The sequence below is a fragment of the Oncorhynchus clarkii genome, chromosome 12 (assembly GCF_045791955.1).
Source record: "Oncorhynchus clarkii lewisi isolate Uvic-CL-2024 chromosome 12, UVic_Ocla_1.0, whole genome shotgun sequence".
Taxonomy (NCBI): domain Eukaryota; kingdom Metazoa; phylum Chordata; class Actinopteri; order Salmoniformes; family Salmonidae; genus Oncorhynchus; species Oncorhynchus clarkii.
Window position 1 is genome coordinate 35570674 of NC_092158.1, and position 22018 is coordinate 35592691.

The window sequence follows — 22018 nt, forward strand, 5'->3', positions numbered from 1 at the left end:
GCCAGACCAGGATGTAACTCTGTGCTCCTCAGAACAAGATACACACACACAGACTATGGACCCCGTCATCCCTCCTCTACCTCCCTGCCCAACCCATGAGTCATTGTCTGAGTCAGACAGACCCTGTGGGTTTATGTATCAGTGTGTCTGGCTGTCTCATCCCCATACAGTAGAATGGGCTCAGAGCTGCTGCTGCTCCAGTCCACAGACTGGCAGGACAGGAGAGAGGAGAATAGAGGGAGGTATGGAAGGAACTCCCAGCCTACATAACCGTGCAGGTCTGCCTGGGTGGGAGACAATAATAGACAGGCAATGAGTGATCTCACAGTGATGGGATATCTTGTTCTAACCTACATGCTTTTAGTTTGGTGCATTTGTACTGAATGGATTGAGTCTCTAGTGAATCAAGGAATAGATTGTAAGGTTCCTTGCTGTTAATAACACAATGGCAGTAATAACATGTTTCTTTCTATCCCATAAATTGGACCCAAGAGCAGCATCTGTTATTGAGAACGGCAGAATGATAAAGTATCCATCCCAAACGGCACCCTATTCCCTATTTAGAGCACTACTTTTAAATCCAGACTTTTGGCAGTGCAGTGTATCGACGGAATAGGGTACCATTTGGTATGCAGCCAAAGTGACCGTTCTGTAACCTCAGGAATGCATTGCAGCATTTGAGCCACCCCTATCCTCCCAGAAGCCCTGTGACAGGAAGCCCATCTGGGACAGACAGCAGGACAACTAAGTGACAGGGTCAGGGGACCTACAGGGATTGCACCCAGGGGAGACAGCTCTCTGGCTGGGTGTCCTGTTCCCAACATCCCCTCTGGATCTGACAGAACATGGAAAGGAAGAAGGGGACACAAGAAATGACTCTCAATTCAACTAGGATCTACACTGTAAAAAAGAGTCAATTTAACCAATTGCTTAATCAGCATTATTCTGTGAGTTGGGTGGACTTCAGAAGGACAAGCCATTCTGCTAATGTATAAACGTTTGTTCACTCAACAAACTTTACTCATAGGGAGTTGAATGTATAAAAACCTGTTGAGTAAAATTACCAATTCGTGTTTGTCGTTCGAAGGCAACACTGCATGTTGGTTCAGCTACACTACCAGTCCAAAGTTTTAGAACACGTACTCATTCAAGGTTTTTCTTTATTTTTACTATTTTCTACATTGAAGACATCAAAACTATGAAAAAACACATATGGAATCTATATTTAAATATAATATAACATATTTTTTATATTTGAGATTCTTCAAATAGCCACCATTTCCCTTGATGACAGCTTTGCGCACTCTTGGCATTCTCTCAACCAACTTCTCCTGGAATTGTTTTCCAACAGTCTTGAAGGAGTTCCCACAAATATGCCTAGCACTTGTTGGCTGCTTTTCCTTCACTCTGTGGTCCGACTCATCCCAAACCATCTCCATTTGGTTGAGTTCGGGGGACTGTGGAGCCCAAGTCATCTGATGCAGCACTCCATCACTCTCCTTCTTGGTGAAATAGCCCTTACACATTCTGGGGGTGTGTTGAGTCATTGCCCTGTTAAAAATTAAATGATTGTCCCACTAAGCCCAAACCAGATGGGATGGCGTATCGCTGCAGAATGCTGTGGTAGCCATGCTGGTTAAGTGTGCCTTAAATTCTAAATAAATCAAAGACAGTGTCACGAGCACCTCCACACCATTACACCTCCTCCATGCTTTACGGTGGGAAATACACATGCAGAAATATTCCGTTCACCCACACAGCGTCTCACAAAGACACAGCAGTTGGAACCAAAAATCTCAAATTTGGACTCGTGTTTCTTGGCCCAAGCACGTCTCTTCTTCTTATTGGTGTCCTTTTGTAGTGTTTTCTTTGCAGCAATTCGACCATGAACAGTTGATGTTGAGATGTGTCTGTTACTTGAACTCTGTGAAGCATGTATTTGGGCTGCAATTTCTGAGGCTGGTAACTAATGAACTTATCCTCTGCAGCAGATGTAACTCTGCGTCTTCAATTCCAGTGGCGGTCCTCATGAGAGCCAGTTTCATCAGAATGCTTGATGGTTTTTGCGACTGCACTTTCAAAGTTCTTGAAATGTTCCCTATTGACTGACCTTCATGTCTTAAAGAAATTATGGACTGTTCTTGCCATAATATGGACTTGGTGTTTTACCAAATAGGTTTATCTTCAGTATATACCCTACATTGTCACAACACAACTGATTGGCTCAGACGCATTAAGAAGGAAAGAAAGGAAGGCACACCTGTTAATTGAAATGCATTCCAGGTGACTACCTCATGAACTGGTTGAGAGAATGCCAAGCGTGTGCAAAGCTGTCATCAAGGCAAATTCTGGCTATTTGAAGAATCTCAAATATAAAATATATTTAGATTTGTTTTACCCTTTTTTGGTTACTACATGATTCCATGTGTGTTATTTCATAGTTTTGATGTCTTCACAATTATTCTACAGTGTAAAAAATAATAAAAATAAAGAAAACCCTTGAATGAGTAGGTGTTCTAAATCTTTTGACCGGTAGTGTATATGCCCAAATGTTAACCAAACTCACAATGCTATTGTAGCTGGTTAAATCAAATAAAATGTTTTAATCAAATTGTATTTGTCACATGCGCAGAATACAACAGGTATTACAATGAAATGCTTACTAACAAGCCCTTAACCAACAATGTAGTTTTAAGAAAACAAATAAGAAAAAAGAGGAATAAAAGTAACAAATAATTAAAGAGCAGATGTAAATAAGAATAAAACAATAGCGAGGCTATATACAAGGGGTACCGTTCAATGTGCGGGGGCACCAGTTAGTCCAGGTAATTGAGGTAATATTTACATGTAGGTAGAGTTATTAAAGTGACTATGCATAGATAATAACAGAGGGTAGAGGCAGCGTAAAAGGGGGGGTAATGCAAATAGACTTGGTAGCCATTTGATTAGATGTTCAGGAGTCTTATGGCTTGGGGGTAGAAGCTGTTTAGAAGCCTCTTGGACCTAGACTTGGTGCTCCGGTACCGCTTGCAGTGCGGTAGTAGAGAGAACAGTCTATGACTAGGCTGGCTGGAGTCTTTGACAATTTTTAGGGCCTGGGTGGCAGGGAGCTTGGCCCCAGTGATGTACTGGGCCGTACGCACTACCCTCTGTAGTGCCTTGCGGTCGGAGACAGAGCAGTTGCCATACCAAGTAGTGATGCAACCCGTCAGGATGCTCTCGATGGTGCAGCTGTAGAATCTTTTGAGGATCTGAGGGCCCATGCCAAATCTTTTCAGCCTCCTGAGGGGGAATACGTTTTGTTGTGCCCTCTTCACGACTGTTTTGGTGTGCTTGGACCATGTTCGTGTGTTGGTGATGCTTTCAACCTGCTCCTCTACAATCCCGTCGATGAGAATGGGGGCGTTTTCGGTCCTCCTTTTCCTGTAGTCCACAATCTTCTCCTTTGTCTTGATCACATAGAGGGAGAGGTTATTGTCCGGGCACCACACGGTCAGGTCTCTGACTTCCTCCCTATAGGCTGTCTCATCGCTGTCGGTGATCAGGCCTACCACTGTTGTGTCATCTTCAAACTTAATGATGGTGTTGGAGTCGTACCTGGCCGTGCAGTCATGAGTGAACCGGGAGTACAGGAGGGGACATAGCACGCGCCCCTGAGGGGCCCACGTGTTGAGGATCCGCGAGGCGGATATGTTGTTACCTACCCTTACCACCTGGGGGCGGCCCATCAGGAAGTCCAGGATCCTGTTGCAGAGGGAGCTGTTTAGTCCCAGGGTTCTTAGCTTTGGTCCTTAGCTTTGGTGAGCTTTGAGGGCACTATGGTGTTGAACACTGAGCTGTAGTCAATGAATAGCATTCTCACATAGGTGTTCCTTTTGTCCAGGTGTGAAAGTGCAGTGTGGAGTGCAATAGAGATTGCATCATCTGTGGATTTGTTGGGGCGGTATGCAATTTGGAGTGCGTCTAGGGTTTCTAGGACAATGGTGTTGATTTTTAGCCATGACCATCCTTTCAAAGCACTTCATGGCTACTGACATGAGTGCTACGGGTCGGTAGTCATTTAGGCAGGTTACCTTAGAGTTCTTGGGCACAGGAACTATAGTGTCTGCTTGAAACATGTTGTTATTACAGATTCAGACAGGGAGAGGTTGAAAATGTCAGTAAAGACACTTGCCAGTTGGTCAGCGCATGCTCGGAGTACACATCCTGGTAATCCGTCTGGCCCTGCGGCCTTGTGAAAGTTGACCTGTTTAAAGGTCTTACTCACATCATCTGCGGAGAGCTTGATCACACAGTTGTCCGGAACAGCTGATGGTCTCATGCATGTTTCAGTGTTACTTGCCTCGAAGCGAGCATATAAGTAATTTAGCTCCTCTGGTCGGCTCGTGTCACTGAGCAGCTCTCAGCTGTGCTTCCCTTTGTAGTCTGTTATAGTTTGCAAGCCCTGCCACATCCGTACGATTCAATCTTAGGCCTGTATTGACACTTTGCCTGTTTGATGGTTCGTCAGAGGGTATGCCGTGATTTCTTATAAGCTTCTGGGTTAGAGTCCCACTCCTTGAAAGCAGCAGCTCTACCCTTTAGCTCAGTTCAGATGTTGCTTGTAATCCATGGCTTCTGTTTGGGGTATGTACTCGCAGTCACTGTGGAGACAACATCATCGACACACTTGTTGATGAAGCCAGTGACTGATGTGGTGTATTCCTCAATGCCATCAGAAGAATCCCAGAACATATTCCAGTCTATGTTTTTTGTTTTACCTTTATTTAACTAGTCAGTTAAGAACAAATTCTTATTTTCAATGATGGCCTAGGAACAGTGGGTTAACTGCCTTGTTCATGGGCAAAACAACAGATTTTTTTTTACCTTGTCAGCTCAGAGATTCAATCTTGCAACCTATCGGTTACTAGTCAAACACTCTAACCACTAGGCTACCCTGCCGTTACCTTACAATTGTAAATTGAATTAACAAACTCTGCTCAAAGTGAGATGAATTTGAACAGCATATTGAGTAAAATTACAAGCTTATGTTTGCTCAAAACCATGCCAACATTATATTTCCCAGCATGCTCTATTGTAGGTTGATTTTCAGAATAATTTTTTGTTTCAATACCTGTGTTTTTGCATGTACATTAATTGGTTGTTTCATCTTATGCTACACAAATACAAATAAATACAAATTCTAAGCTAATCCAATTTGTTAGTAGTTGGATTTTTTGCACCCATTACTGAGATGTCTGTTTCAGTTTATATAATTTAGGTAGTCTCAATAAACTATCTTCCCTACCTTTGGCAGTCATTGTGAATGCAAGTTGCAGTTGATTAAAAGTTCAAATTGTTGGATGTCCTCACTTTGGCTGGATTCCCATAGGAATTGCACATCACTTTGTAAGCCAGCATAAATTGACTTGCAGGAGTTTTAGACTACTGCATTAAGGTGTAATTAGTCCCTCAAAGAAAGGCCTTATGATATATGTAATGTATAAAGAGTTTGGGTTTTACACTGGGAAATATGCAAAAAAGGTGAACATACATTCTCAAGTTGAATTGTATGTTCATTCAGCTATTTGTCCAAATGTTGAGCAAACTCTCAATCCTATTGCAGCTGGTTGCCTTACAATTGTAGATTCAATTAACTTTTATACTATTTTGTTGAATAAACTCAAATCCTATTACAGCTGGTTGCCTTATGTTGAATCAACATTTTTTTACAGTGTGACTGGGAGAGTGGATACCCACTGGGCACACGCTGGTTGAAACAACATTGTTTTCAATTGATTTCAATTAAATGATGTTGAACCAAAACGGAATAGACGTTGATTTGACATCTATGCCTAGTGAGTAGGGATGAAAGCTGGAGAAAGCCCTTGTCTTTCCTTAGACCTCTGTCTTTTCTTATTGTATGTTGGACATGATGGATGAGGTGCTGTGTGTGGAGAGAGACACACACACAAACCCCTGGACATGCTGCGCTGGATGTTTCTGTAATGAACACGATAGGAGACAGAGAGCTGGTTTCAAGCGCAGGGCGCAGCAGATGTTTATTTGTAAAGGACCACAGGAGGAGGCAAGTAGCTGGGTCCAGGGGCAATCAAAAGGTCATATACAGGGGTCCAAAAAAGGCAACAGTACAGGCAGAGAGAAGGCTAATGGAGCCCGGGAGATCAGGCACAAGGTTGAAGACAGGAAATTTGAAAGGCTAAAGTACAGGCAAAAAGGCGTCGTTAGTGAGGATGGCCAAAACTACGGTACACAGGAGGACTAATACGGGGAAAACCAGAGCTCCGAATAGAAAAGTGTATCAAAACAAACAATACCTCACAATGATGGGGTGCAAAGAACTGAACTAAATATTGTGTGTAAATGACATACAGGTGTGTGAACAGGTGATCAGAATTCAGGTGATTTGGATCTGGAGAGTGAGCTGCGTTCAGGGGATCTGTGTTTGAGAGTGTGAGCTGGAAAGTGGGCTGGAGAGTGAGCTGGAAAGTGAGCTGCGTTCAGGGGATCTACGTGTTTGAGAGTGTGAGTTGGAAGCAGATGTTTCAGTTGTAAAACACACTGGAATATGGATGAAGGGTTTATGGGAATAAGACAAGACCCTCTTACAAAACATTTGAGAAATAACACGACAGTTTGATGAGGGGTATTTCCTCATGAGGTGCCTCGTAAATGGGCATCTCTGTGCTGTAGATATTGTTATAAATTGTTGTACTTTGCTATTGTTGTTGTTGTATTTAATTGCATTGAGTGCATGTGAAGTGTTGATCTTGCCCACCTGTCATCTTGCTGCAAAATGAGGACCACAGTGGAAATAAGCCTCCGGGCTTGATTGTGTTTTTATACTCAATAATCTTTTATCTATGTAATATTGTCTCTGGCTGGAGCGGCCACTTTTAATTATCCAATAAATTCAATCAATCTTAACACACAGCAATACAAGTAGCTCTCCAATCGCACATGAGCTAGCTTATTGATCAACTTTGGACTAAGTATGGAGATGAAACTACACATTCGTTTTCATTTGTGTGTTGCTTCATATGTTAATGTACTTGAGTGGGTGTTTTTATGTGCTTCCGCATCTCTTAACCATGTTCTCAGGATGTAGATCATTACTTTCCCTCCTTTCCGGCTGAATGAGCAAGAACTAAATGCAACCTAAAGCTAATTGCCAGTTTATAATAGGGGACAATGAAGGTTGACCAGGTTGTTTCCATTCTCGCCTTTATGCATAATGTACTGTATGTAAATAAATGCTTCATTTAAGCTTGTTATGGTTGTTAGACATTCTTATTGACACATCCACTGCTGGTACTAGAAGAAAAAGGACACCTTCTTATCTCTATACATATATCTTTCTCTCTCTTTCTCTCTCCATCTATCTCTCTTGTAGAACATTGATGTGACAAACTTCAGCAGCAGCTGGAGTGATGGCCTGGCATTCTGTGCTCTCCTCCATACATACCTGCCCGCACACATCCCTTACCAGGAACTCATCAGTCAAGACAAGGTACCCATCTCACACACATACATGCATGCATACATGCAGACAACTGCACAAACACACACACTCATTCATTTATCATTCCAATTAAGAGCTCATGAACATGGACACCAACACTGATGTGACCTTCTACTTTCTCAATTAATTTCTTCTTCAAGAACCTTTTAGAGTACCTCCAAAGCATCATTCATAGCGCAACACTTTAATACCTTACACTAAAGTCTATTGTATGAGAAACATAGGCTGAGATTTACTAAAGGTATGCAGGGGCACACAACCTGTTTTGTGTGTTAAATAGCATTTTACTGTGGTGACCATTTTACTAAAGGGGTGCGTAAGCATCACAGCATGTAAAACCTACCAAATGTGGTGGAGCATGTTCCCTTACATTTGGGAGATCCTCCAAAGCACCATTGATAAAGACACATTTTAATCCCTTAGACCAGTGGTTCCCAAACTTTTTAGAATCCCATACCGCTTTGAACATTCAACCTCCAACTGCGTACCCCCTCTAGCACCACGGTCAGCTCACTCTCAAAAGTTATTTTTTTGCTGTCATTGTAAGCCTGCCACACACACTATACGATACATTTATTAAACATAAGAATGAGTGAGAGTTTTTGTGACAAAGAGCTCTTAGAGGACCAGGGCACAAATAATAATAATTAATAATTTTGCTCTTTATTTAACCATCTTACATTAAAAAATTAAAAGATTGTTCATAGAAAATTGTGAATAACTCACCACAGGTTAATGATAAGGGTGTGCTTGAAAGGATGCACATAACGCTGCAATGTTGGGTTGTATTGGAGAGAGTCTCAGTCTTAAATCATTTTCCACACACAGTCTGTGCCTGTATTTCGTTTTCATGCTCGTGAGGGTGAGAATCCACTCTCACATACGTAGGTACGTGTTTGCAAAGGGCATCAGTGTCTTAACAGTGTGATTTGCCAAGTCAAGATACTCTGAACGCAGCCCAATCCAGAAATCTGTCAGTGGCTTCTGATTAAATTACATTTTCACAGAACCGCTTGTTGCAATTTCGATGAGGCTCTCTTGTTCAGATATCGGTAAGTGGACTGGAGGCAGGGCATGAAAGGGATAACGAATCCAGTTGTTTGTCGTCCATTTCGGGAAAGTACCTAGGTAATTGTGCACCCGGCACACTCTCACTCAGGTGCTTCGCTATATCACATTTGACATTGTCCGTAAGCTTGAGTTCATTTGCACACAAAAAATCATACAATGATGGAAAGACCTGTGTGTTGTCCTAATGCAGACAGAGAAGAGCTCCAACTTCTTAATCATAGCCTCAATTTTGTCCCGCACATTGAATATACTGTAGTTGCAGAGTCCCTGTAATCCTAGATTCAGATCATTCAGGTGAGAAAAAACATCACCCAGATAGGCCAGTCATGTGAGAAAGAACATCACCCAGATAGGCCAGTCATGTGAGAAAGAACATCACCCAGATAGGCCAGTCATGTGAGAAAAAACATCACCCAGATAGGCCAGTCATGTGAGAAACTCGTTATCATGCAAGCAGTCAGACAAGCGAAAAATATGGTCAGTAATGAAAACTTGTCAATACTTTCCCCCTTGATAACTAGCGCACCTCTGTATGTTGTAAAAGCGTTACACTGCCCATATCATTGCATAGTGGAGAAAATAAACGAGAGTTCAGGGGCCTTGCTTTATCAAAGTGAACAATCTTCACTGTAGTGTCCAAAACGTCTTTCAAGCTGTCAGGCATTCCCTTGGCAGCAAGAGCCTCTCGGTGGATGCTGCAGTTTACCCAAGTGGCGTTGGGAGCAACTGCTTTCACGTGCGTTACCACTCCACTATGTCTCCCTGTCATGGCTTTTGCGCCATCAGTACAGATACCAACACATCTTGACCACCAAAGTCCATTTGATGTCACAAAGCTCTCCAGTACTTTAAAAATATCCTCTCCTATTGTCCTGGTTTCCAGTGGTTTGCAGAAGAGGATGTCTTCCTTAATTGACCCCCCATAAACGTTATGGACATATACCAGGAGCTGTGCCAGGTCTGTTGACTCATCCAGCTGTAATGCATAGAATTCACTGGCTTATCTGCGAAGCAGTAATTGTTTCACAACATCTCCTGTCATGTCACTGATGCGTCGTGAAACAGTGTTGTTTGATGAAGACATTGTCTGTATAGTTTTTCCCCCAGCATTGTCCCAGCCATATCCACGGCAACATGAAGAATTAAGTCCTCCACTCTACACAAGAGAGTAACGGTTAATGTGATTGGATATTAATTATTTGACTAGGCTACCTATATTTGACATTGTGTTGTTATTTCGCTGAACACTAGATTCTATTTTTGGCAGTAAAAAGCTAGTCAGGCGAGAAAAAAACCTCACCCAAATGTATAACCCTGTTGGAAAATATAAATGGACTGTTTGAAAATGTGAAGAAAAAAAATGTGAATCACATTTTTATTTGGCGTACACCTGATGGCATTGCGTGCCCCAGTTTGGGAATAACTGCCTTAGACTAAGGCCTAGATTCAATCTGGACGGTGGAAGATCCGTGCTATAGCGCAATATAACTTTAAATGCAATGTTTCTGCATTCGCGAAGGCTGCATTCACGGTAAACACTGCATACGCGGATCTTCTGCGGTCCGGAATGAATCCAGCCCTAAGGGCTTTTGTATGACAAGCATGTACCTTTAAAGCCACCCTCTATCACTTGGTGTTAAAGAGAAGCGGCTATATATTAGTGTTGACAAACAGTCCTGCTGTATGTATATGCAGGTGGCATATAGAGAGGAGAGAGAAGGGCACAAAAGCACAGCAAACAGGCTCCGCTTCGTGCCATGTGTTGGGTTCAGCACCCCTGTGTTTATTCGACCAGCTCACTATAAACAAAAGAGGACGACACTTTGGCACACACACACACAAACACACATCCGATGCTGCATGCTATACGTGACAAATTAGCCAGGCTGATTACTATGGTAAAACCTTTCTGTGCCTTCCAGATGACAGACACAAAGCTAGCCCATCCCCAGTGAATTATTCAGTGAGGGCTGTGTGTTGGCTTTAATGTGTTCTGTTGAGTGACTTCCTAGTTTCTAGACTTACAGGCCACCTTTGAAAGCAGAAGTTAGAGTGCTCCTTTCCTAGAATGTTCTTTGGATCTTCTATCATTCCATTCCATTTATCCAAGCTCTCTGTCATGGCTCAAAATAAGGTTATTTATCAAACATTATTTACTGTTAGACTCCAACACCATGAGCTTCAGCCTCTTTGGTTTCCCAATCTCAGCTCTCATCCTTTCTTAATAAATCATTTTCACGCCGTGCAGCTGACATCATGGGCCTGTCCAAAGCAAACAACAGAGGCTATCTGTTCAAAAGTAGTATAGAAATAATAATAGTCTTGAATGTGCATGTCTCCCATTCCCAGCCAAAGACAACCACTTTGGTCAGAGTGGTTCTAGGTCTCCAAGAGGTCAGTTCAATCAATGTAGTTTGCAAAGGAAAAAGTAGAGACAAATAAATGACCCCCCAACCCTATTTCCCCAACCCCACCAGTCCACGCTCCACTCTCCCACCCCCCTCCCGACGACCCCATACTGACAAAGCGAAAACAGGTTTTATTGAAATTTTTGCAAATGTATTCTAAATAAAAAACAGATACATTATTTACATAAGAATTCATGTATGAGGTCGAAGGAATTGTCCATAGAGCTCCAAGACAGGATTGTGTCAAGGCACAGATCTGGGGAAGAGTACCAAAAAATGTCTGCAGCATTGAAGTCCCCAAGAACACAGTGGCCTCCATCGTTCTTAAATGGAAGAAGTTTGGAATCACCAAGACTCTTCCTAGAGCTGGCCGCCCAGCCAAACTAAGCAATTGGGGGAGAAGGGCCTTGGTCAGGGAGGGGACCAAGAACCCGAAGGACACTCTGACAGAGCTCTAGAGTTCCTCTGTGTAGATGGGAGAACCTTCCAGAATGACAACCATCTCTGCAGCACTTCACCAATCAGGCCTTTGTGGTAGAGTGGCCAGACAGAAGCCACTCCTCAGTAAAAGGCACATGACAGTCCATCTAAAGGACTCTTAGACAATGAGAAACAATATTCTCTGGTCTGTTGAAACCCATATTGAACCTTTTGATCTGAATGCCAAGCTTCACGTCTGGAGGAAACCTGGCACCATCCCTATGGTGAAGCATGGTGGTGGAAGCATCATGCTGTGGGGACGTTTTTCAGCGGCATGGACTGGGAGACTAGTCAGGATCGAGGGAAAGATGAACGGAGCAAAGTACAGCGAGATCCTTGATAATAACCTGCTCCAGAGTGCTCAAGACCTCAGACTGGGGTGAGGATTCACCTTCCAACAGGACAACGACCCTAAGCACACAGCCAAGACAACGCAGAAGTGGCTTCAGGACAAGTCTCTGAATGTCCTTGAGTGGCCCGCCAGAGCCCGGCCTTGAGTTTGATCGAACATCTCTGGAGAGACCTGAAAATAGTTGAGCAGCAACGCTCCCCCTCCAACCTGACAGAGCTTGAGAGGATCTGCAGAGAAGAATGAGAGAAACTCCCCAAATACAGTTGTGCCAAGCTTGTAGCGACATACCCAGGAAGACTCAAGGCTGTAATCGCTGCCAAAGGTGCTTCAACAAAGTATTTTTTAGAATAAGGCTATTACGAAACGAAATGTGGAAAAAGTCAAGGGGTCCGAAAACTTTTCCGAATACTTTTCCGAACACCCCTTGCCTTTTTCCACATTTTATTGTGTGACAGCCTGAATTTAAAATGGATTACACAATACCCCTTAATATCAAAGTGGATGTTTTTTTAAACATTTTTACAGATCAATTAAAAATGAAAAGCTGAAATATCTTGAGTCAATAAGTATTCAACCCTTTGTTATGGCAAGCTTCAAGTCGAGCAATGAATATCAAACAGATCCAACCACAAAGACCAGGGAGGTTTTCCAATGCCTCACAAAGAAGGGCACCTATTGCTAGATGGGTATTAATAAACAAAGCAGACATTGAAATGCCTTGGAACACGGTGAAGTTATTAATTACACTTTAGATTGTCTATCAATACACCCAGTCACTACAAAGATACAGGCGTCCTTCCTAACTTAGTTGCCGAATAGGAAGGAAACCGCTCAGGGATATCAACATGCATCCTGTTTGCAACAAGGCACTAAAGTAATACTGCAAAAAATGTGGCAAAGCAGTTCACTTTTTGTCCTGAATACAAAAGTGTTATGTTTGGGGAAAATACAATACAACACATTACTGAGTACCAAGCTCCATATTTTCAAGTATAGTGGTGGCTGCATCATGTTATGGGAATGCTTTTAGTCATTAAGGACTGGAGAGTTTTTCTGGATAAAAATGAACTGAATAGAGCTAAGCACAGGCAAAATCCTAGAGAAAAACCTGGTTCAGTCTGCTTTCCACCAGACACTGGGAGATTAATTCACCTTTCAGCGGGAGAATAACCTAAAACACAAGGCCAAATCTACACTGAAGTTGCTTACCAAGAAGACAGTGAATGTTCCTGAGTGGCCGAGTTACAGTTTTGACTTAAAGCTGCTCGAAAATCTACGGTAAGACCTGAAAATGGTTGTCTAGCAATGATCAACAACCAATTTGACAGAGCATTAAGAATTTTGAAAATAATAACGGCCAACTTTTGCACAATCCAAGTGTGGAAACTTAGAGTTTTACCCATAAAGACTCACAGCTGTAATCACAGCCAAAGGTGCTTCTACAAAGTATTGACTCTTGAATGTGAATACTTATGTAAATTGGATATTTCTGTATTTCATTTTCAATAGATTAGCAAAAAATTATAAAAACATCTTTTCACTTTATCATTATGGGGTATTGAATGTAGATGGGTGAGATAATAAATATATATTTATTCCATTTTGAATTCAAGCTGTAACACAACAAAATGTGGAATATGTCAAAGGGTATGAATACTGTCTGAAGGCACTGTAGATCTGTGGACCGTACTTTTTGAATTGCTAGCTCAGAATATGATTTTTCCAAAAGAACATTGAGGTCAGTACTTTCGGGAGCCTAGATAATGTATTTAGAAATCCCATCATTGGATGGTTCGGTAGTTGGGTAGCTGACCTAAGTTGTAAATATAGAAAAAAGGAGTTGCCTGGTAATGTCTTTCAAATCTTGACATGTTCTCAAACCATTACTTCCATGATATTGGCAAGGATACAGATTCCACATTTGTACCATTGAGGGGATGCTAAAGATCGCAAGGCATTATTGTTAAATATTGAAGTATGGGCGTTCCATTTTGATTCCCAGTTACATCGTTTTTTCAATATAAATTGTGTGAGCAATCGTTTAAGGGATATATCAGTGGAGACCACCTCTTCCAGAGCAATAGGAGACACCATATTTTTCACTATACTCAGCCAGAAGAATCATGTCTAAACCAATTTAAGATGGGGCGAAATGCTAGTGCCTGGAAATACAATTTAAAGTTTGGTACGGATAGTCCTCTTACGTCTTTCTCTCTTTGTAAGTTTGTTAATTTTATCCCGGATCGCTTAACTGAAATATACATTTTGAAACAGCACAATGCATTTTATCCCAAAAGCCAGAATGGGAACACATGGGGCGTATTGAACTACGGGAATTCAGCCGAGGCAATATAGTAATTTCGGCAATAGATCTTCTCCCAGTTATAGGAACTGGGATGTTAGTCCATCTACTGAGATCAGATTGAGTTGATTAGAGCATTCTGTTAAAGTTTCTGCCAATGGTTTTATCTAAGTAAGGAAATATATAATGGGAAACAATTGGGATTCCATAAGTCTTGAGAGGCAGTAGGGCTGGTTTGGTTAGATACATTTCATAACTTGAGATGAAGCTGAATTTATCTAGAAACTTCAATGCGTTTGGGAGTGATTGAAATACATTGTCTAGATATAGTAAAATATTGTCTGTGCATAATCAGATGAAGTGATCAGCAGATTTCAGGGAAATTGGTGTTATTTCCTTCAATTTACAAATGGCATTGCCCAGGGGGTCCATTGATAATAAAAATAGCAGAGGGGAAATCGGATTGCCTTGTCTACTGCTTCTAGTGATTCTGAATAAATCCGAGCAGATTCAGGTTGAGTGTTTAATAGTCACATGTACAGTGTTGCAGGTGTAATTGCAGGCTACAGTGAAAATATTAGGCTCTGAGCTCCAACATGCAGGACTAAGTGAAATAAAATAAAGAAAATGGTAAAAAAAAAATATATATATAGTACCAGTTAAAAATTTGGACACACCTACTCATTCAAGTTTATTTTTTTTTATTTGTACTATTTTCTACATTGTAGAATAATATTGAAGACATCAAAACTATGAAATAACACATGGAATCATGTAGTAAGCAAAAAATAGTTAATCAAATCAAAATATATTTTCGGTTTTAGATTCATCAAAGTAGCCACCCTTTACCTTGATGACAGCTTTTCACACTCTTGAAGGAGTTCCCACATATGCTGAGCACTTGTTGGCTGCTTTTCCTTCACTCTGCGGTCCAACACATCCCAAACCATCTCAATTTGGTTGAGGTCATGTGATTGTGGAGGCCAGGTCATCTGAAGAAGTACTCCATCACTCTCCTTCTTGGTCAAATAGTCCTTACACAGCCTGGAGGTGCGTTGGGTCATTGCCCTGTTGAAAAACAAATGATAGTTCCACTGAGCGCAAACCAGATGGGATGGGGTATCGCTGCAGAATGCTGAGGTAGCCGTGCTGGTTAAGTGTGCCTTGAATTCTAAATAAATCACTGACAGTGTCACCAACAAAGCACCATCAATCCTACTTCTTCATGCTTCACGGTGGGAACCACACATGCAGAGATCATCCGTTCACCTACTCTGCGTCTCACAAAGACACAGCGGTTGGAACCAAAAATCTCAAATTTGAACTCATCAGATCAACGGACAGATTTCCACTGGTTTAATGTCCATTGGTCGTTTTTCTTGGCCCAAGCAAGTCTCTTCTTTGTATTGGTGTCCTTTAGTAGTGGTTTCTTTGCAGTGATTTGACCATGAAGGCCTGATTCACGCAGTCTCCACTGAACAGTTGATGTTGAGATGTGTCTGTTATTTGAACTCTATGAAGCATTTATTTGGGCTACAATTTCTGAGGCTGGTAACTCTAATGAACTTGTCCTCTGCAGCAGAGGTTCTTCCTTTCCTGTGGCGGTCCTCATGAGAGCCAGTTTCATCATAGCAGTTGATGGTATTTGCGATTGCACTTGAAGAAACTTTCAAAGTTCTTGAAATGTTCCATATTGACTGACCTTCATGTCTTAAAGTAATGATGGACTGTGGTTTCTCTTTGCTTATTTGAGCTGTTCTTACCATGGTACGGGCTTGGCCTTTTACCAAATAGGGATATCTTCAGTATACCACCCCTACTTTGTCACAACACAACTGGTTGGTTTAAATGCATTAAGAAGGAAATGCATTCCACAAATTAACTTTTAACAAGGCACACATGTTAATTAAAATGCATTCCAGGTGACTACCTCATGAAGCTGTGTGAGAGAATGCAAAGCTGTCATCAAGGCAAAGGGCAAAGGGTGGCTACTTTGAAGAATGTCAAAACACTTTTTTGCTTCTTACATGATTCCATATGTGTTATTTCATAGTTTTGATGTCTTCACAATTATTCTACTATGTATAACATAGTAAAAATAAAGAAAAACCCTTGAATGAGTAGGTGTGTCCAAACTTTTGACTGGTACTGTATATACACTACCATTCTAAATGTTGGGGTCACTTAGAAATGTCCTTGTTTTTGAAAGAAATGCAATTTTTTTGTCCATTAAAATAACATCAAATTGATCAGAAATACCGTGTAGACATTGTTAATGTTGTAAATGACTATTGTATCTGAAAATGTATGATTTTTTATGGAATATCTACATAGCCGTACAGATGCCCATTATCAGCAACCATCACTCCTGTGTTCCAATGGCACTTTGTGTTGGCTAATTCAAGTTTATCATTTTAAAAGGCTAATTGATCATTAGAAAACCCTTTTGCAATTATGTTAGCACAGCTGAAAACTGCTGTGCTTATTAAAGAAGCAATAAAACTGGCCTTCTTTAGACTAGTTGAGTATCTGGAGCATCAGCATTTGTGGGTTCGATTACAGGCTCAAAATGGCCAGAAACAAAGAACTTTCTTCTGAAACTTGTCAGTCTATTCTTGTTCTGAGAAATAAAGGCTATTCCATGCAAGAAATTGCAAAGAAACTGAAGATCTCGAAAATTCCTAAAACAATGAATAGAGGACTATGTTTTGCAAATTCTGTCGGCGAGGAAATATAATACATTTTCTGTGCGGCCCTCTAGAGCAACATTTGAATGACACATCTGTTCTAGATACTCTAGACAATAATACATCATGGCCAGTAGGTCAAGTCCTCCCTTGGAGGTAAATGCAATAGTGTAAATGGAGTAGTAGCCCATATGGGACACCTCAGTATATTGTCCATTGTCCATTAGTTTGTGTGGTGTGATCACTGTTTTAATGTCCTGGACCATAGGCAATATAATAACAACAAAATCCAATGCTCAGCAGAAATAGTATTAATGTTCCTTCTACCCAATTGGGGAGTGGGGGGGCTGGGTCCTCGTCATTGTCTTATTCTGAGGGCAGAATCATAGCAATAGGCTAGGCTGAGTGATCATGCATGGATAACATACCTGAATATTGAGCCAGTCATGATAGGGTTCCATCTGTCGACTTGTCCCCTTGTGTGTTGGGTTTGATGTGATTATTAAAGAAGTCTTGACAGTGGAAAACATGTGTGTTGTGTTCTGGAAGGTCAAGAAGAGTTTTGCCGGGTGGATGAAGCCTCATCTAGCTTGCACAGATTTAGCTTGCGTAGCTTGGAACTCACCTCGTTGTAGGTCGCCCTCTGTTTTAGCAGTTCGGCAGGTCAGTGACTCTTTGACTGTCCTCTCGCTCTCCCTCCACCTCAGTGGACGTTTTGTCCTGGTCCCAGAGGGAATATGGCCTCAGTGTTTAAAAGGGTTTATTTGTGGAGATGTGTGCTGTTTGTTGCTGTTTGCAGCGATCTGTGTAGTAATAAGTGTGGAAGAAGAGGGGGAAGAAGAGGAGGAAGAGAAGACGGGAGGAGAGGAGGAGGGCCCTGCAGTGTGTTATGAGTAAGGAAGAGGAGGTATAGGAGGAAGAGGGACACTCTGTAGTGTGTAATGAATGAGGAAGAGTAGGAATAGGAGGAGGAAGACCTTGTAATGATCAACACTGTATGTTTTTCCTACAGGGCCGGAATCTGTCCCTGGCGTTTCAGGCTGCAGAGAGCATTGGCATCAAACCCTCCCTGGTGAGTTGAACTGAACAACCAGAGACCAGACAATGCACCAAAGAAGCATGTACGCTTTGATCTGGTTTATTCCTAAACAAATGACCTAATTTGATTAACTACAGAGTGCTGCAGAGAGCATCGGCAGCAAACCCTCCCTGGTGAGTTGAACTCAACAACCAGAGACCAGACAATGCACCAAAGAAGCATAGACGCTTTGATCTGGTTTGTTACTAAACAAATGACCTGATTTGATTAACTACAGAATGAATAGCATGCTTTGAGTTGGTCATCTACAGAAGCAACATTTGATTAGATGGTTGAATTTTATCAAGTGATAGAGTGATCAGCGTTCAATACTGTAGTGCCCTCCAAGCTCGTCAGCAAGCTTGGGACCCTGGGACTGAACTCCTCCCTCTGCAACTGGATCCTGGACTTCCTGATGGGCAGACTCCAGGTGGTGAGGGTAAGCAACAACATCTTCACCAAGCTCACCCTCAACACGGGGGTGTGTGTTTAGCCCCCTCGTGTACTCCCTGCTCTCCCACAACTGTGTGGCCATGCACGACTCCAACACCATCATCAAATTTTCTGACGACGGTGGTAGGCCTGATCACTGACAGCGATGAGACTTGGCAGTGTGGTGCCTGGACAACAATCTCTCCCTCAATGTTAGCAAGACCAAGAAGGAAACAGTGGGGGGAGCATGACCCCCTCCACATCAATAGGGCTGAAGTGGAGAGGGTCAAGAGCTTCAAGTTCCTCGGTGTCCAGGTAACATGGTTGTAACGGCACCTCTTCTCCCTCAGGAGACTGAAGAGATTTGTCATGGGCCCTCAGATCCTCAAGAAGTTTTACAGCTGCACCATCGTGAGCATCTTGACTAGCTGCATCACTGCCTGGTATGGCAACTTAACCGCAAGGCTCTACTGAGGGTGGTGCGGACGGCCCATGTACATCATTGAGCCAAAGCTACCAGCCATCCAGGACATTTATACCAGGCGTGTCTGTGGAAGGCCCAGAAAATTGCCAAAGACTTCAACCATCCCAGCCATGGACTGTTCTCAGGCTCCAAGACAGCTTCTATCCCTAAGCAATAAGACTGTTGAACAGCTAACCAATGGCTGCCCACCCTCACCCACAGGCTATTGGCATTAACTGTACCTGCTCTGTCATTGCGCATGGTGATCTTAGGGTTATGTGAGGCTGCTCAGCCATGGAAACCCATTTCATGAAACTCTCGATGAACAGTTATTGTGCTGATGTTGCCTCCAGAGGCAGTTTGGAACTCAGTAGTGAGTGTTGCAATCGAGGACAGGTGATTTTTACGCTCCACACGCTTCAGCACTCCGTGAGCTTGTGTGGCCTACCACTTTGCGGCTGAGCCGTTGTTGCTCCTAGACGTTTCCACTTCAAAATAACAGCACTTACAGTTGACAGGGCCAGCTCTAGCAGGGCATAAATTTGACGAACTGAGTTGTTGGAAAGTTGGCATCGTTTGACGGTGGTACTTTGAAAGTCACTGAGCTCTTCAGTAAGGACATTCTACTTCCAATGTTTGTCTATTGAGATTGCTTGGCTGTGTGCTCGATTTTATATACCTGTCAGCAACGGGAGTGGCTGAAATCCACTCATTTGAAGGGGTGTCCACATACTTTTGTATATATAGTGTATGTAGCCTACACGCGACCTCTCAATGCAGTTTACTGAAGGTAATCTCCATCTTACATTCATGAAATCTCCAATCTAGCTTTGTGCCAATGGCAGACGCTCAACATATGAAGTGCAGCTAGGACTACTCACTGTTAACAAAATGTCTGGTACAATGTGTCCACAAACACGCTCGAGGAAATAGCCATTTTGTTCCATGATGTTACAATAACAAAAGCGAGTGCACGGGCTTCACTAGATTCGCAGGGATTTGTTGTACCGGGGCACTATCTCTGCTACTGGTGCTGAGTCACCGCTACTAGGCCTATTTGCTTGTCTGGTTGTTAAGTGGAGAATCAGATGTGTTCCCTGTGACAAAATAACCACAATAAGTGGGTTATCATAAAGTATAAACAGCCACAACCTTCCAAAATTCCCCTGATAGCCAGGTGCAAGGGGAGAGAAAAGTACCAACAAGCTCAGTCAAAGATAAGATAATAATTTTCACTAGACTGTAGTCCAATAATCACATAATATTTTAGGCCTACATTTAAACTAATTTACATCAACGAAATAGCGTGGTGACTTTGACAGAACTTTGAGTTGATTAAATTGTGACAAATACAGTCATGGCCAAAAGTTTTGAGAATGACACAAATATACATTTTCACAAAGTCTGCTGCCTCAGTTTGTATGATGGTAATTTGCATATACTCCAGAATGTTATGAAGAGTGATCAGATGAATTGCAATTAATTGCAAAGTCCCTCTTTGCCATGTAAATTAACTGAATACCCCAAAAACGTTTCCACTGCATTTCAGCCCTGCCACAAAAGGACCAGCTGACATCATGTCAGTGATTCTCTCGTTAACACAATGCTGTGAGTGTTGACGAGGACAAGGCTGGAGATCACTCTGTCATGCTGATTTCTAATAACAGACTGGAAGCTTCAAAAGTAGGGTGGTGCTTGGAATCATTGTTCTTCCTCTGTCAATCATGGTTACCTGCAAGGAAACACGTGCCATCATAATTGCTTTTCACAAAAAGGGCTTCACAGGCAAGGATATTGCTGCCCGTAAGATTGCACCTAAATAAACCATTTACCGGTTCATCAAGAACTTCAAGTAGAGCTGTTCAATTTTTGTGAAGAAGGCTTCAGGGCACCCAATAAAGTCCAGCAAGAGCCAGACCGTCTCCTAAAGTTGATTCAGCTGCGGGATCAGGGCACCACCAGTACAGAGCTTGCTCAGGAATGGCAACAGGCAGGTGTGAGTGCATCTGCATGCACAGTGAGTCGAAGACTTTTGGAGGATGGCCTGGTGTCAAGAAGGGCAGCAAAGAAGCCACTTCTCTCCGTGAAAAACATCAGGGACAGACTGATATTCTGCAAAAGGTACAGAGATTCTACTGCTGAGGACTAGGGTAAAGTCATTTTCTCTGATAAATCCCCTTTCCGATTGTTTGGGGCATCTGGAAAAAAAGCTTGTCCGGAGAAGACAAGGTGAGCGCTACCACCAGTCCTGTATCATGCCAACAGTAAAGCATCCTGAGACCATTCATGTGTGGGGTTGCTTCTCAGCCAAGGGAGTGGGCTCACTCACAATTTTGCCTAAGAACACAGCCATGAATAAAGAATGGTACCAACACATCCTCCGAGAGCAACTTCTCCCAACCATCAATTAACAGGTGTGCCTTGTTAAAAGTTCATTAACAGGTGTGCCTTGTAAAAAGTTAAAGTTAAGGTATGGGTGGTATACAGAAGATAGCCCTATTAGGTAAAACACCAAGTCCATATTATGGTAAGAACAGCTCAAATAAGCAAAGAGAAACGACAGTCCATCATTACTTTAAGACATGAAGGTCAGTCAATCCGGAAAATGTCAAGAACTTTAAAAGTTTCTTCAAGTGCAGTCGCAAAAACCATTAAGTGGTATGATGAAACTGGCTCTCATGAGGACCGTCACAGGAAAGTAAGACCCAGAGTTACCTCTGCTGCATATAAGTTCATTAGAGTTACGAGGCTCAGAAATTGCAGGCCAAATAAATGCTTCACAGAGTTCAAGTAACACACACATCTCAACATCAACTGTTCAGAGAAAACACTATTAAAGGACACCAATAAGAAGAAGGGACATGCTTGGGCCAAGAAACACGAGCAATGGACATTAGCCCAGTGGAAATCTGTCCTTTGGTCTGATGAATCAAAATTTGCGATTTTTGGTTCCAGCCAACGTATCTTTGTGAGATGCAGAGTAAGTGAGCGGATAATCTCTGCATGTGTGGTTCCCACCGTGAAGCTTGGAGGAGGTGTGATGGTGTGGTGGTGCTTTGCTGGTGACAATGTCAGTGATTTATTTAGAATTCAAGACACACTTAACCAGCATGGCTACCACAGCATTCTGCAGCGATACCCCATCCCATCTGGTTTGCGCTCAGTGGGACTATCATTTGTTTTTCAACAGGACAATGACGCAACACACCTCCAGGCTGTGTAA

At 42.3% G+C, this 22018-nt stretch overlaps 1 protein-coding gene across 4 annotated transcripts in view; it reads left to right on the plus strand.

The window, feature by feature from the left end:
- The window catches only part of LOC139423124 (cytospin-B-like), a 172412-nt gene that overhangs the window by 140528 nt on the left and 9866 nt on the right, over positions 1-22018 (plus strand). For 3 of the 4 annotated variants that reach the window (XM_071174793.1, XM_071174794.1, XM_071174796.1), the window contains 3 exons: positions 7394-7510; positions 17835-17894; positions 17999-18034. In XM_071174793.1, coding sequence (XP_071030894.1) covers positions 7394-7510; positions 17835-17894; positions 17999-18034 — 213 coding nt within the window. The remainder of the gene's footprint in view (positions 1-7393; positions 7511-17834; positions 17895-17998; positions 18035-22018) is intronic. The other variant, XM_071174795.1, reaches the window with a different exon arrangement.